Below are 14,800 nucleotides of genomic sequence, written 5' to 3' on the forward strand. Positions count from 1 at the left end.
CAGTGAATTCTCAGAGTTTTTTGCTGATCTAGTGATGCACACCGATAATATAATTATAATGGGGGACTTTAATATTCATATGAATACCCCATCGGACCAACCATGCGTGGCGCTCCAGACTAATTGATAGCTTCAGCCTTACACAAATAATAAATGAACCGATGCATCGCAGCGGTAATACGATAGACCTAGTGCTTGTCAGAGGTATCACCGTTTCCAAAGTTATGATACTCCCGTATACTAAAGTATTGTCCGATCATTACCTTATAAAATTTGAAGTTCAGACTCATGTTCGGCACACTCATAATAATAAATGCTATAGCAGCCGCAACATTAATGCTGCCACAACGACAACTCTTGCTGACCTACTGCCCTCGGTAATGGCACCATTCCCAAAGTATGTGGGCTCTATTGATAACCTCACTAACAACTTTAACAACGCCCTGCGCGAAACCATTGATAGTATAGCACTGCTAAAGTTAAAAAAGGCTCCAAAAAAGCGTACCCCGTGGTTTACAGAAGAAACTGGAGCTCAGAAATTATTATGTAGAAAGCTGGAACGCAAATGGCGCACGACTAAACTTGAGGTGCACCATCAAGCATGGAGTGATGGTTTAATAACTTATAAACGCATGCTTACCTTAGCTAAAGCTAATTATTATTCAAATCTCATCCACCGTAATAAAAACGATCCTAAATTTTTGTTTAGTACGGTAGCATCGCTAACCCAACAAGGGACTCCTTCCAGTAGCTCCACCCACTCAGCTGATGACTTTATGCAATTCTTTAGTAAGAAAATTGAAGTCATTAGAAAGGAGATTAAAGACAATGCGTCCCAGCTACAACGGGGTTCTATTAACACTGACACGATTGTATATACGGCGGATACTGCCCTCCAAAATAGTTTCTCTCGTTTTGAGGAAATAACACTAGAGGAATTGTTTCAACGTGAAAATGGAATTAAACAAACAACATGTTTACTTGACCCTCTTCCTGGGAAACTGATCAAGGAGCTCTTTGTATTATTAGGTCCATCAGTGCAAAATATTATAAACTTATCACTTTCCTCTGGCACTGTTCCCCTAGCATTCAAAAAAGCGGTTATTCATCCTCTTCTTAAAAGACCTAACCTCGATCCTGACCTCATGGTAAACTACCGACCGGTGTCTCACCTTCCCTTCATTTCAAAAATCCTCGAAAAACTTGTTGCGGAGCAGTTAAATGAACACTTAGCGTCTAACAATCTATGTGAAACCTTTCAATCCGGTTTCAGGGCAAATCACTCCACGGAGACAGCCCTCGCAAAATTGACTAATGATCTATTGCTAACGATGGATTCTGATGCGTCATCTATGTTGCTGCTCCTCGATCTTAGCGCTGCTTTCGATACCGTCGATCATAATATTTTATTAGAACGTATCAAAACACGAATTGGTATGTCAGACTTAGCCCTGTCTTGGTTTAACTCTTATCTTACTGATAGGATGCAGTGTGTCTCCCATAACAATGTGACCTCGGACTACGTTAAGGTAACGTGTGGAGTTCCCCAGGGTTCGGTCCTTGGCCCTGCACTCTTCAGCATCTACATGCTGCCGCTAGGTGACATCATACGCAAATACGGTGTTAGCTTTCACTGTTATGCTGATGACACCCAACTCTACATGCCCCTAAAGCTGACCAACACGCCGGATTGTAGTCAGCTGGAGGCGTGTCTTAATGAAATTAAACAATGGCTGTCCGCTAACTTTTTGCAACTCAACGCCAAAAAAACGGAAATGCTGATTATCGGTCCTGCTAGACACCGACCTCTATTCAATAATACAACTTTAACATTTGACAACCAAAAAATTAAACAAGGCGACTCGGTAAAGAATCTGGGTATTATCTTCGACCCAACTCTCTCCTTTGAGGCACACATTAAAAGCGTTACTAAAACGGCCTTCTTTCATCTCCGTAATATCGCTAAAATTCGCTCCATTCTGTCCACTATAGACGCTGAGATCATTATCCATGCGTTTGTTACGTCTCGCCTCGACTACTGTAACGTATTATTTTCGGGTCTCCCCATGTCTAGCATTAAAAGATTACAGTTGGTACAAAATGCGGCTGCTAGACTTTTGACAAGAACAAGAAAGTTTGATCACATTACGCCTGTACTGTATATACCTTTATATACATATATACATACATATATACCTATACTGTATATACCTTTATATACATATATACATACATATATACCTATACTGTATATACCTTTATATACATATATACATACATATATACCTATACTGTATATACCTTTATATACATATATACATACATATATACCTATACTGTATATACCTTTATATACATATATACATACATATATACCTATACTATATATACCTTTATATACATATATACATACATATATACCTGTACTGTATATACCTTTATATACATATATACATACATATATACCTATACTGGCTCACCTGCACTGGCTTCCTGTGCACTTAAGATGTGACTTTAAGGTTTTACTACTTACGTATAAAATACTACACGGTCTAGCTCCATCCTATCTTGCCGATTGTATTGTACCATATGTCCCGGCAAGAAATCTGCGTTCAAAGGACTCCGGCTTATTAGTGATTCCCAAAGCCCAAAAAAGTCTGCGGGCTATAGAGCGTTTTATTTTCGGGCTCCAGTACTCTGGAATGCCCTCCCGGTAACAGTTCGAGATGCCACCTCAGTAGAAACATTTAAGTCTCACCTTAAAACTCATTTGTATACTCTAGCCTTTAAATAGACTCGCTTTTTAGACCAGTTGATCTGCCGTTTCTTTTCTTTTTCTCCTATGTCCCACTCTCCCTTGTGGAGGGGGTCCGGTACGGTCCATGTACCGCTTGCCTGTGTATCGGCTGGGGACATCTCTGCGCTGCTGATCCGCCTCCGCTTGGGATGGTTTCCTGCTGGCTCCGCTGTGAACGGGACTCTCGCTGCTGTGTTGGATCCGCTTTGGACTGGACTCTCGCGACTGTGTTGGATCCATTACGGATTGAACTTTCACAGTATCATGTTAGACCCGCTCGACATCCATTGCTTTCCTCCTCTCCAAGGTTCTCATAGTCATTATTGTCACCGATGTCCCACTGGGTGTGAGTTTTCCTTGCCCTTATGTGGGCCTACCGAGGATGTCGTGGTGGTCTGTGCAGCCCTTTGAGACACTAGTGATTTAGGGCTATATAAGTAAACATTGATTGATTGATTGATATGTATATCATATAAAGGTGCTAATCTATGGGATGATTAATAATTAGAAATAAAATATGTCACACTTCAATATTTCAAACAACTATAAAAACACTATTATGAATAAGTCTAATATTGTATGATGAATATATATACACTTACATTTCTTTAATGTATGTAAAATATGTTTTGTACTGATTACTCTCACCTTTTCAGTCAAATTGTTCTGTTAAATTTTTAATAAAAGTACACAATGTTGCATATTAATGCATGTACTCGAGTAAGAAAGAACACTAATATAAAATATCTAATCTATAAATGTAAAGATCATATTAAACAGATTGTTAGACAAACAACAATGTCACACATGTTATATGTGCTGATGTTGTTAGAAAGTCAAAATGAAAGTCTGGACAGTTTATTTCAAATCCTGCAGTTTCATTTGCTGCTGCTGTTCTCACCAGCACACTTGTGTTTCTTACACTGGTACTTAGAAGACAATCTTTCACCACACACACTGCAACTCAACACTTTCTCTCCTGGGTGTCTTCTCATGTGTCTTACAAGGGTCGATCGGTCACAAAAGCTTCTGTTGCAGATTGAACAGGAAAAAGGTTTTTCACCAGTGTGTGTTCTCATGTGTCTTTTCAAACTCAGACTTTGTGTAAAACCTTTACCACAGGTTGAACAAGAAAAAGCTTTTTCACCAGTGTGTGTTCTCATGTGTCTTTTCAAATGTTGACTTCTTGTAAAACCTTTACCACAGATTGAACAGGGAAAAGTTTTTTCACCAGTGTGTGTTCTCATGTGTCTTACAAGGGTTGATTGTCGACTAAAGCTTCTGTTGCAGATTGAACAGGAATGTGATTTTTCACCAGTGTGTGTTTTCATGTGTACTTTCACATCTGTACTATGTGTAAAACCTTTACCACAGATTGAACAGGAAAAAGGTTTTTCACCACTGTGTGTTCTCCTGTGCACTTTCATATATCCCTTCCTTGCAAAAGATAAGCGACAGATTGAACAAATAAAAGGTTTTTCACCAGTGTGTGTTCTCATATGTTCTTTCAAATATCGACTTTCTGCAAAACCTTTACTACAGATTGAACAGATGAAAGGTTTTTCTCCAGTGTGTGTTCTCTTGTGTACTTTCAAACTCTGACTTTGTGTAAAACCTTTACCACAGGTTGAACAGGAAAAAGGTTTTTCACCTGTGTCTGTTCTCATATGTCTTTTTAAATTGTTACTGTGTGCAAAACCTTTACCACATATTGAACAGACAAAAGGTTTTTCACCAGTGTGTGTTCTCTTGTGTACTTTCAAATTGATACTTTGTGTAAAACCTTTACTGCAGAGTGAACAAGAAAAAGGTTTTTCTCCAGTGTGTGTTCTCATGTGTCTTTTCAGACTACGACGGTATTTAAAGGTTTTGTGACAGTGAGAAGATGTGAAGTGAGTGTTGTCAGTGTGACATGTCTTATCATCTTTAGAGTCTTCATCATCAGTGTCAGGAGAGTGTGACGTTGTGTCCTCACTATCTGATAGTGGAGCTAAGAGCTTGTCTGCTTGTGATCCTCCACAGTGGTCTCCATCAGCTTCTGTTGTCATGTGTTGTGTTGAGCTGCTGCTTGGAGGCTCCCCCCCTCCCCTCTCCTCACTTTCACCTTTCACCTCATCATCTTCACTCTTCACAGGGACACCAGTCACTGGGAACTCCTCCAACCATTTAGGCTGACTGATGCCCTCTTCCTCCTCTTCCTCTTTAATGTGCGGCGGCTCTTGGTCCTCCTCTTCCTCTTTAAAGTAGGGGGTCAGTGGGTCCTCCTCTTCCTCTTTAATCTGAGGGGTCAGGGGGATCTCTTGCTCCGATTGTAGCTGATATAGGCGCCTGCGCCCCCCGCGACCCTGAAAGAGAATAAGCGGTAGTAAATGGATGGATGGGTCAGCGTGTTCTCTTGCTCCGTAAAGTGAGGGGTCAGTGGATCATCTTCTTCCTTTTCAATGTGAGGGGTCAGTGTGTGGGCTTCACAGTGGCAGAGGGGTTAGTGCGTCTGCCTCACAATACGAAGGTCCTGCAGTCCTGGGTTCAATTCCAGACTGAGGATCTTTCTGTGTAGAGTTTGCATGTTCTCCCCGTGAATGCGTGGGTTCCCTCCGGGTACTCCGGCTTCCTCCCACTTCCAAAGACATACACCTGGGGATAGGTTGATTGGCAACACTAAATTGGCCCTAGTGTGTGAATGTTGTCTGTCTATCTGTGTTGGCCCTGCGATGAGGTGGCGACTTGTCCGGGGTGTACCCCGCCTTTTGCCTGATTGTAGCTGAGATAGGCGCCTGCGCCCCCCGCGACCCTGAAAGAGAATAAGCGGTAGAAAATGGATGGATGGGTCAGCGTGTTCTCTCGCTCCTTAAAGGGAGGGGTCAGTGGGTCCTCCTCTTCCTTTTTGATGTGTAAGATGAGTGGGTCCTCCGCTTGCCCTTTAATGTGAAGGGTCAGTTTAACATTATGGGTCTGAAGCGTCTCGTCTTCCTCTTTAATGTGGGGGGACTGTGGCTCCTCTCCTCCCTCTTTGATGTGTTGGGACTGTGGTACCTCTTCTTCCTTGTGTATGTTGGGGGACTGTGGTTCCTTCTCCTGCTCATGAGGTAGATGTTCTTCATCGAGGTCTGCGGGACAGGAGAAAACAAACATTCTTCAGAAAAGTCCAGCTTTGCTCAGTCACATGAGACAATGTCCTGCACCAACATATGATCTCACAATCTCATCAGTTTCCCCTCACAGCAGTCAGGGTACTTCCAGCTGACACATGAAGAAGACCTTCAAGGGAATGTCTTCCCAGGCCAACATCCAATCCACCTTATTCATATAAAATCATCCTAAAAGTCAGTCCTGCAATCCTTAATGGTAGACGCCATACATAAAAGTGTGCTGTTCTCCCTCTGAATAAGTCATACACACACAGGAAATAATGTACCACATGCCAGCCTCCACGCAGTAGTACTAGTGATGAGCTCCCCCTGCTGGTGGACAATAATTACAGTGATTTTCACATTCATCTTTAGAGACATGTCCGTTATAAAAGAAGCATGAGCACAGTCAACATGTTGGCCAAAAAAGATGACATCTGTGTTGCTTTCATTTAGATCAGGGGTGCCCACACTTTTTCTGCAGGCGAGCTACTTTTCAATTGACCAACTCGAGGGGATCTACCTCATTTATATATATCATTTATATTTATTTATTTATGAAAGAGACATTTTTGTAAACAAGTTAAATGTGTTTAATGATAATACAAGCATGTGTAACACATATAGATGTCTTTCTTTCACCAAGACAAGAATATAAGTTGGTGTATTACCTGATTCTGATGACTTGCATTGATTGGAATCAGACAGTAATGATGATAACCCCCACATTTTCAAATGGAGGAGAAAAAAAGTTATCCTTTCTGTACAATACCACATGAAAGTAGTTGGTTTTTGGCATCTAATTCATCCAGCTTCCATACACTTTACAAGAAAAACATTGGCGGCAAATTCCGTAGCTTGCTTGATTGACATTCACGGCACCCGAGGGTCTTGTGAGATGACGCTGGCTGCTGCCAGTTCATTATTATGAAAAAATGACGGAGAGGTAGGCGAGAAACACTTTTTATTTCAACAGACTTTCGCGCCGTCCCTTCCGTCAAAACTCTAAAGGCCGACTGCACATTTCCTATCTTCACAATAAAAGCCCTGCTTCATGCTGCCTGCGCTAACAAAATAAGAGTCTCGGAAAGCTGGCGTGCACAAGTGATGTGCACGCCAGCTTTCTGAGGGATCGCTTGTGCACGCCAGTTTTCCGAGACTCTGTATTTAGTTAGCGCAGGCAGCATGAAGCAGGGCTTTTATTGTGAAGATAGGAAATGTGCAGTCGGCCTTTAGAGTTTTGACGTAAGGTACGGCGCGAGAGTCTGTTGAAATAAAAAGTGTTTCTCGCCTTCCTCTCGGTCATATTTTCATAATAATGATCTTGCAGCAGCCAGCGTCATCTCACAAGACCCTCCGGTACCGTGAATGTCATTTAAGTGACGTCTTGGTGAAGATTGATGATCACTCATTTTTAGTTCTATTTTTTTTAAAAGCCTGGCTGGAGATCGACTGACACACCCCCCGCGGTCGACTGGTAGCTCGCGATCGACGTAATGGCCACCCCTGATTTAGATAGTGTCACCACAGTTAAACTGGGATGAAGTAATCAGATTACTGACTACACCTTCAAAAGATAACTTGTTTATCTTATTAATAATAGTAATAATGGATTACATTAATTTAGTGCGTTTCTGGACACTCAAATTGCGTTAGAGTGAGAACTGAGAAGGCATCATTCATGCAGTCCACACATTCAATGTAGTACGCTACATTTAATTATAATAATAATAATAATAATAATAAGTAGATGAAACAATTCCTGAAGGAATTGTGTGTGAATGCTCCAATACTGAAGTTGAACTGAAATGTTTAAATGTTGAAGAGTTGGAATTTCCAGGAAAACTGTAATTTGGTTTAAAACTTGGGAACATGTTATTTTGAATGTCCAGGACGAGTGGAATATGTTGATGTTGGAATGGTTTGAATAGGTTCATATCAATGGTAACTTCCTGGAAATTTGGGAATTTTGGGAAAAGTGGGATTTTTGGGGAAAACTGTGAATGTTCTGAACAGTGAGTGTTGGACTTTTTCAAATCGGTCGAGAAATGTTGAAGTAGTAACAATTTTAATTGAGAAATGGTATTATGAAATTCCTGGAATTTTCTGAAAACCTGGAATTTTTCCAAGTTTGAAAAACAACATTTTTTTTCCTGATTGACGATGGATCGGTTGAAAAATGTGGAAGGACTTGTCGCCAGAAAAAAGGGTCAAGAAAGGGTTTGAAAAATGTGAATTCCTGGAATTTTTTTGAACTTGGAAAAATAATAGATTGAATGTCCAGGATTAGTGGAATATGTTGAAAGTGGAATGGTTTGAATCAGTTGAAACATGTGTAAATGGTTGAAGTTTGAAAACATGCCAATTGATTTTAAATAGGAAATATTATTAAGCAATGATTTATTCTTGTTTCAAGCTAGTTTAGTGGCTAGCTTAGCAATTAGCCTGCTCGTCCTTTGTGTGTAACATGTTTAGCCTTTTTCTACTGTCCTTCAGTGATAATAATACTTGTAAGAAATGTATTTGCTGCAATGGAGGATGGTGGAACGTGTGATGTAAGAAGATAAAGTTAGCTGTCATGACAACTAATTCCTCTGGTCGGCCAACTGAACATAAAAATACAAATCAGTGGTTAAAAATGTGGATGTTTGGGGTCTTTGTGAGTGGAAACTATTGTATTATGTCCCATACTAAATCAGAGTTTTAAGGTTTGATAAACATAATGGCCTAGTAGTACGACGTTTAGTTTCTACAAAGTTTGGGGATTATAAGTATGGAAGTAAAAATGCATCTGTTGTTTTGTGTCAGTTTTGTTCAAGTAAACTCCTATTTGTTAAACCTTTGTACAAGTTTAAAACGATCGCAATGCTAATTTTTGTTAGCCTGTCAATGTGGTCGTCCATTGTATGTTAGCATTAAGCTAGCGCCGCAAAAGCCACCTTTTATCCTGTATGGTTGTATTGTGATGTGTCTTCTTCCATCCATCCATCCATTTTCTACCTCAAGTTGAACAACTTGTTTAAAAAACACCCGAATGGTGTTACCATTTAGTGGTCAATTCCACGGAATATGTACTGTACTGTGCAATCTACTAATAAAAGTCTCAATCAATCAATCAAACAGGGGGGCAGAAGGCGGGGTACACCCTGGAAAATTCCATAAAACCTTTAAACTATTTTTAAAATGTTATCTAAGTAAAAATGTATCCTCCAGTTTGTGGCTATTATAAGGCATATTTCCAGAGGATATGCATTTTTACAGCATGTTTTAAAGAGATAGCATTCTGGGTATATTATATTGATCAACTAATTCTCGTTTAGGGGGCTTAGTGAGCGGATTAGAGGCGCTCTCATTGACTCCATTGTTAGAATTAGGATAGTTAAGGTTTTGCTAACATTTGTTTAGGAATTAGAATACATAAAAAAATAAAAACATGTTATTGTCTTACATTAGGGGTGTGAAAGGTAGGCAAAGTTAAAACAAAAATCAGATCCCCTTTGAGATGTTTTCTACATCCTGTGAACGGGCTGATGCTGTGGTGAAAGTGAGAAAATAAATACATGTCAGGAAAATGCAAATTTCAGCAAAAAATGTTTGGGAAACTTTTTAAAACTTGGTCAAAGATTGTTGGCGGTAAACCTAGAGAGGCATGTGTGTGTTATAAGATGATGTTAGAATTAGCTTTATTATTTAGGTTTAGGGGGCCCCGTCATGGGGGGCCGCCCCCGGCCCAGCTCTGACTTGTTCCACCACTGTTCATTGTGATTATATTATATATTCCAAATGTCACGTTCTTGTTATTAATCAAATATAAAGTTAGTAAACATGTGAGAGTAAGAAGTAAACAAACCTGTTCTGTGTAACACAACTTGATGTTTCGTGAAAACAGCGTCCAGTAGTTGATAGTTGTCCTCCTTTGATCTAGAAAGTTCCGCCTCGTATTCTGTTATCGTTCTTTCTAACACTACAAATATTTCTTCAACGGCAGCAGTTAGTCGCTGATCCACCAACGCTCTCAACATTTGTAATGTAGACATTTTCACACAATCACAACACTTTACTCTCACACTTGATCTCTACTTAGCGATGTGTTGATAACTTCTGTGTCTTCTGTTAGCAGCTAACAAGCTAAGCTAACTAGCGAGCTAAGCTAACTAACAAGCAAAGATAGCACGAGAAGCGGCACAGTGTTTCTAGCGCATAGAGACCACTTTATCCTTGAATAAAGAATCAAAGATGTATTTTATACGACGAAAATATTTAAAACTGGAGAACAAATAATAAGACTGACTTATTAGCGTCCTGTTCGCGGCTTTCCGTGTCGATGTGCTTTCACGACAGTTAGCACACTTGACGTTACAAGGCAGTACTGCTCTGCTTCTTCTTCTTCTTCTTCTTTTGTTTTTATGGCGGTTGGCAAGCAACCTTGTGGTGTGCATTAGCGCCACCTACTGTAATGGAGTGTGGACCGAGGTGGATCCCTACTCTATATTCTTTTATTTAACCCAGTGTTTTTTAAATATGTTTATATTGCTTTATATCCTATGTGTTCTGAATGCAATCCTAATATATCTCCCACTTCTAACCTAATATTTTCTTTTGCTAACTTACTTTCCAGTATTTCTCTTTCTCTATTGTATTTCCTACATTGTATGAAAACCTGGTCAACATTCTCTATCTGGTGGCAAAAATCACACAGTCCTGTATTATGTTTTCCTATCAATTTTAGTGAACTATTTAGATATGTATGTCCTAATCTCATTCTAGTAATAATGTCTTCTTCTTTCCTATTTCTATTCCTCCTCTCATGACACCTACTCTCCTCTGGACTTTGTAAAACTCTCTACCTTTTATTTCCTTATTCCAATTATCCTGCCACTTTTTATTGTGTTCTATCTTAATGATGCTCTTCACTTCTTCTTTACTGTGCTTCATCTCCATGTTTACTTCTGTTTTAGTGCTTGCTTGTTTTGCGTATCTATCAGCTAACTCATTCCCCACAACTCCTACATGAGCAGGAACCCAGAGAAATGTTACCACATCTCCCGCTTTATTTATTCTGTAGATTGCCTGAACTATTTCATAAACTATATCTTGTCTTGTTTCTGATGCTATGTTTTTTATGCTCATCAAAGCACTGCTGGAGTCCGAGCACACGACTACTTTCCTTGCTTTGTTTTCCTCTATCCAGTTAACTGCCATATAAATTGCTACCAATTCCCCCGTAAAAACAGATAGTTCATCACTGATTCTTTTATTCAACACTATATTTCCTTGTGGGATAACTGCAGCAGCTCCTACTTTACTATTTATAGTTTTTGATGCATCTGTGAATATCATGATGTTATCAAAAAACATTTCCTCAATCCAATGTTCTATCTGGTAACTATTTAAATGTCTATTCTTCAGTAACTGCATGTCTACCTTTGGGTTTTCATACATCCACGGTGGTATTGCAGGAATTGGTACTGTAGGGCTCACTTTAATATTGTCAATTTGTGCTTTGATACATATATCTCCTATTATCCACCCAAAACTATTCATTTTTTTCTTCCCTTTTTCTTGGCAGTTTATTAGCACTTGACGGGTTGGATGTCCTTGCTTGGATCCTTTTAAGTTTGCCCAATAAACTGCTGAGAGTTGATCTCTCCTCATGTCCAAAGATTTTTCCTTCATTTCTACTTGTAATGCTGCCACTGGAGTAGATTTAGTAGTTCCACAACATAATCTTAACGCCTGCGACTGGATCCGGTCTATTTTCCCAAGTAGAGTTTTTGAAGCAGATTGATAAATAATGCATCCGTAGTCGATAACAGATGGAATTAAAGTGATATATATTGTTTTCAATGTCAACCTATCAACCCCCCAATCTTTACCCCTCAAAGCCCTCATTATATTTAACACCTTTTTACTTTTCTCCACTATCTTGCTGATGTGGGTTGACCAGTTCATATTTTTATCAAACCATATTCTTAAATATTTAAATACTTGTACCTCTTCTATGTTTTCTCCATAGAGTTTTATTCGGAGCTTGTTTTGTATTTTCCTCTTCGTAAAATGTATGACTTTTGTCTTTCCAACAGAGAATCTTAAACCCCAAGCCGTTCCCCAGTCTTGAACATTATTTACCGCTTTTTGAATCTTCTTTTCTATATGATGTGTATTTCTACCTCTCTTCCACATCACTCCATCATCACAAACAATGCCACCTCCACTAACCCTTCCACTTCACTAAAAACTTCATTTATCATGATGGAAAACAGTACTGGACTTATTATACTCCCTTGTGGGGTCCCATTTTCCACTTCATATTCTCTGCTATATTCATTCTCTATCTTTACTAATAATGTTCTACTTGTTAAAAAGTCTTTTATCCATCTGTACATTCTTCCTCTAATCCCAATCTTATTTAGTTTCATCAGCAACCCCTGTTTCCACAACATATCATACGCTTTCTCTACGTCAAAAAATACTGCAATAATTGGCTTAAAGGAGTAGTTCTATTTAGTGTTTCACAAAAAGTTCTCCAATGGTGTTTTCTTGTTTTTTTAATAACATACCTTACTCTAGCTTGATGCCTTTTATATTGGATCATGTCTTGGAAATGATGTGTTCTTCTCAATATTCTAAATGCTCTATTCCGTTCTTGTATTGCATCTGTGCACTCTTGTGTCCACCACGGCACTATCTTCCTTCTTCTCCCTATACTATTCCTTGGTATGCTCTGTTCGGCTGCTTCTATTATGCACCCCGTAATATCTGTATTTAATTGTTCAATATCTTGATTCATATCTACTTCCTTTAAAGTTATGTCGGTAATTTCCCTAAATTTCCCCCAGTCACCATGATTATACTTCCATCTTCCTTTTATCCTAGTGCTTTCTGTCCTATGATTTATGTTTATGTGAATGAAGATTGGATAGTGATCACTTCCCATTGTGCTGTATTTATTTACTTCCCACTCCACCTTTCCTGCTAACCCTTGTGACACTAGTGTTAAATCTAATGCTGTTTCTTTACCCGTCACGACATCTAACCTTGTTCCCCACCCATCATTCACACACACCACTTCTTTTTCCTCCAAAAGTGCTTCCAATGTTTCCCCATTCCAGTCATCCCTTTCACCCCACATTGTGCTATGTGCATTAAAGTCACCACACCAAATAATATTGCCACTCCAGTGCTCCATTATTGTTTCTAGTTGGTGAATTTCTAATTTCTTGCATGGATTATAGAAGTTTAGTACTTTGTATCTTTCTTTATTATTCTATACTTCTACTCCTACTATCTCTAGTTCTTGTTTTACTTTTAATATTGAATATTGCATATCTTCCTTAATAAATATGGCACATCCTCCTCCTTGCCCATCATTCCTATCTTTACGTATCGTTATATATCCTTTTATTATAAAGTTTAATTTTGGCTTCAGCCATGTTTCTTGAATACATATTATATGTGGTTTATTTTTCATATGATTAATATATCCCTTTAATTCCTGTCCGTTTGCTATCAAACTTCTGGCATTCCACTGAACAATGAACATGGCGTTGGATTGTGGTCACATGACTCGGTCTCGTCTACTCTCTGTAGCTCACCTTGCACCTGTTCCCAGGATAGTTCTTTTACATTTAAAAACTTTGCTGCTGCTTTGACAATTATTTTGATTTTCTCAGTCTTGTTTCTAGCCTGTTCTGTACAGTTTATTACGTAGGCCAGGAATACAACTAGTTTGTCCATGGAAATTCCTGTATTTGCTGCCTCTTGTTTTTTATTTCTTGAACTATTTTCACTTCTGTCCTGTTCTGCACTTTCTTGATTTCTTATTTTAACTGCCTCTGCGTATGTAATATTTCTTTCAACTCTGATTTGCTGTACTTCTGTTTCCTGTTCCCTTATGATGCAGCCCCCATACGCTGCTGTGTGATTCCCGCCACAATTACAACACTTGACCTGTTCATTTTCTCCACATTGTCCATATTCATGCTCTCCTCCACACTTTCCACATCTCATCTTAACATGACACACACTACTATGTGCCCATAGTGTTGGCACTTGAAACAAGGTACTGGGGGTGGCACGTAAGCTCTAACATAGAAGCTTAGATACCCAATCATGATTCTCTCTGGTAGGACCTCCTCTGCAAACTGCACTGGCACGGATTCGCTCTCAGTCTTTTCACCGTTCCTAAATGCCATCATTCTTTTCATCATAGTGACAGTTCCTCCTTTTATTTCTTTTTTCAGATCATCTAAATTTTCTCCTCTTGGGATTCCTGTCACGACTCCTCTTGCCCCCTTTCGTTCTCCCACTTCGATTTTTTTCCTTTATTATTTTGTTGCACAGTTTTTCCACAACCTATAATATAGGTTTTTTAAACATAAGATCATTGTCTCAAAAAACGTTGTTAGTTAATGATATCATCAGAGACAACAATCTTAACGTCATCGGTCTCAGTGAAACCTGGCTTAAACCAAATGACTTTTTTGCGCTAAATGAGTCATGTCCTCCTAACTTTACACATGCGCATATTGCCCGTCCCCTTAAAAGGGGTGGGGGGGGGGGGGGGGGGTCGCACTAATATACAACGAAAACTTTAACCTTAGTCCTAACATAAATAATAAATATAAATCGTTTGAGGTGCTTACTATGAGGTCTGTCACACCGCTGCCTCTACACCTGGCTGTTATCTACCGCCCCCCCAGGGCCCTATTCGGACTTTATCAATGAATTCTCAGAGTTCGTTGCTGATCTAGTGACACACGCCGATAATATAATCATAATGGGGGACTTTAATATCCATATGAATACCCCATCGGACCCACCGTGCGTAGCGCTCCAGACTGTAATTGATAGCTGTGGTCTCACACAAATAATA

At 39.4% G+C, this 14,800-nt stretch overlaps 1 protein-coding gene across 3 annotated transcripts in view; it reads right to left on the bottom strand.

The window, feature by feature from the left end:
* Positions 1–3,546: 3,546 nt before the first annotated feature.
* The window catches only part of LOC133546479 (gastrula zinc finger protein XlCGF17.1-like), a 44,793-nt gene continuing 33,539 nt past the window's right edge, over positions 3,547–14,800 (bottom strand). For all 3 annotated transcript variants that reach the window (XM_061892249.1, XM_061892250.1, XM_061892248.1), the window contains one exon: positions 3,547–5,904. In XM_061892249.1, the coding sequence (XP_061748233.1) occupies positions 3,676–4,845 (1,170 nt within the window). In that variant the 5' untranslated portion in view covers positions 4,846–5,904 and the 3' untranslated portion in view covers positions 3,547–3,675. The remainder of the gene's footprint in view (positions 5,905–14,800) is intronic.

Source organism: Nerophis ophidion, unplaced genomic scaffold (genome assembly GCF_033978795.1).
Source record: "Nerophis ophidion isolate RoL-2023_Sa unplaced genomic scaffold, RoL_Noph_v1.0 HiC_scaffold_30, whole genome shotgun sequence".
Lineage (NCBI taxonomy): Eukaryota > Metazoa > Chordata > Actinopteri > Syngnathiformes > Syngnathidae > Nerophis > Nerophis ophidion.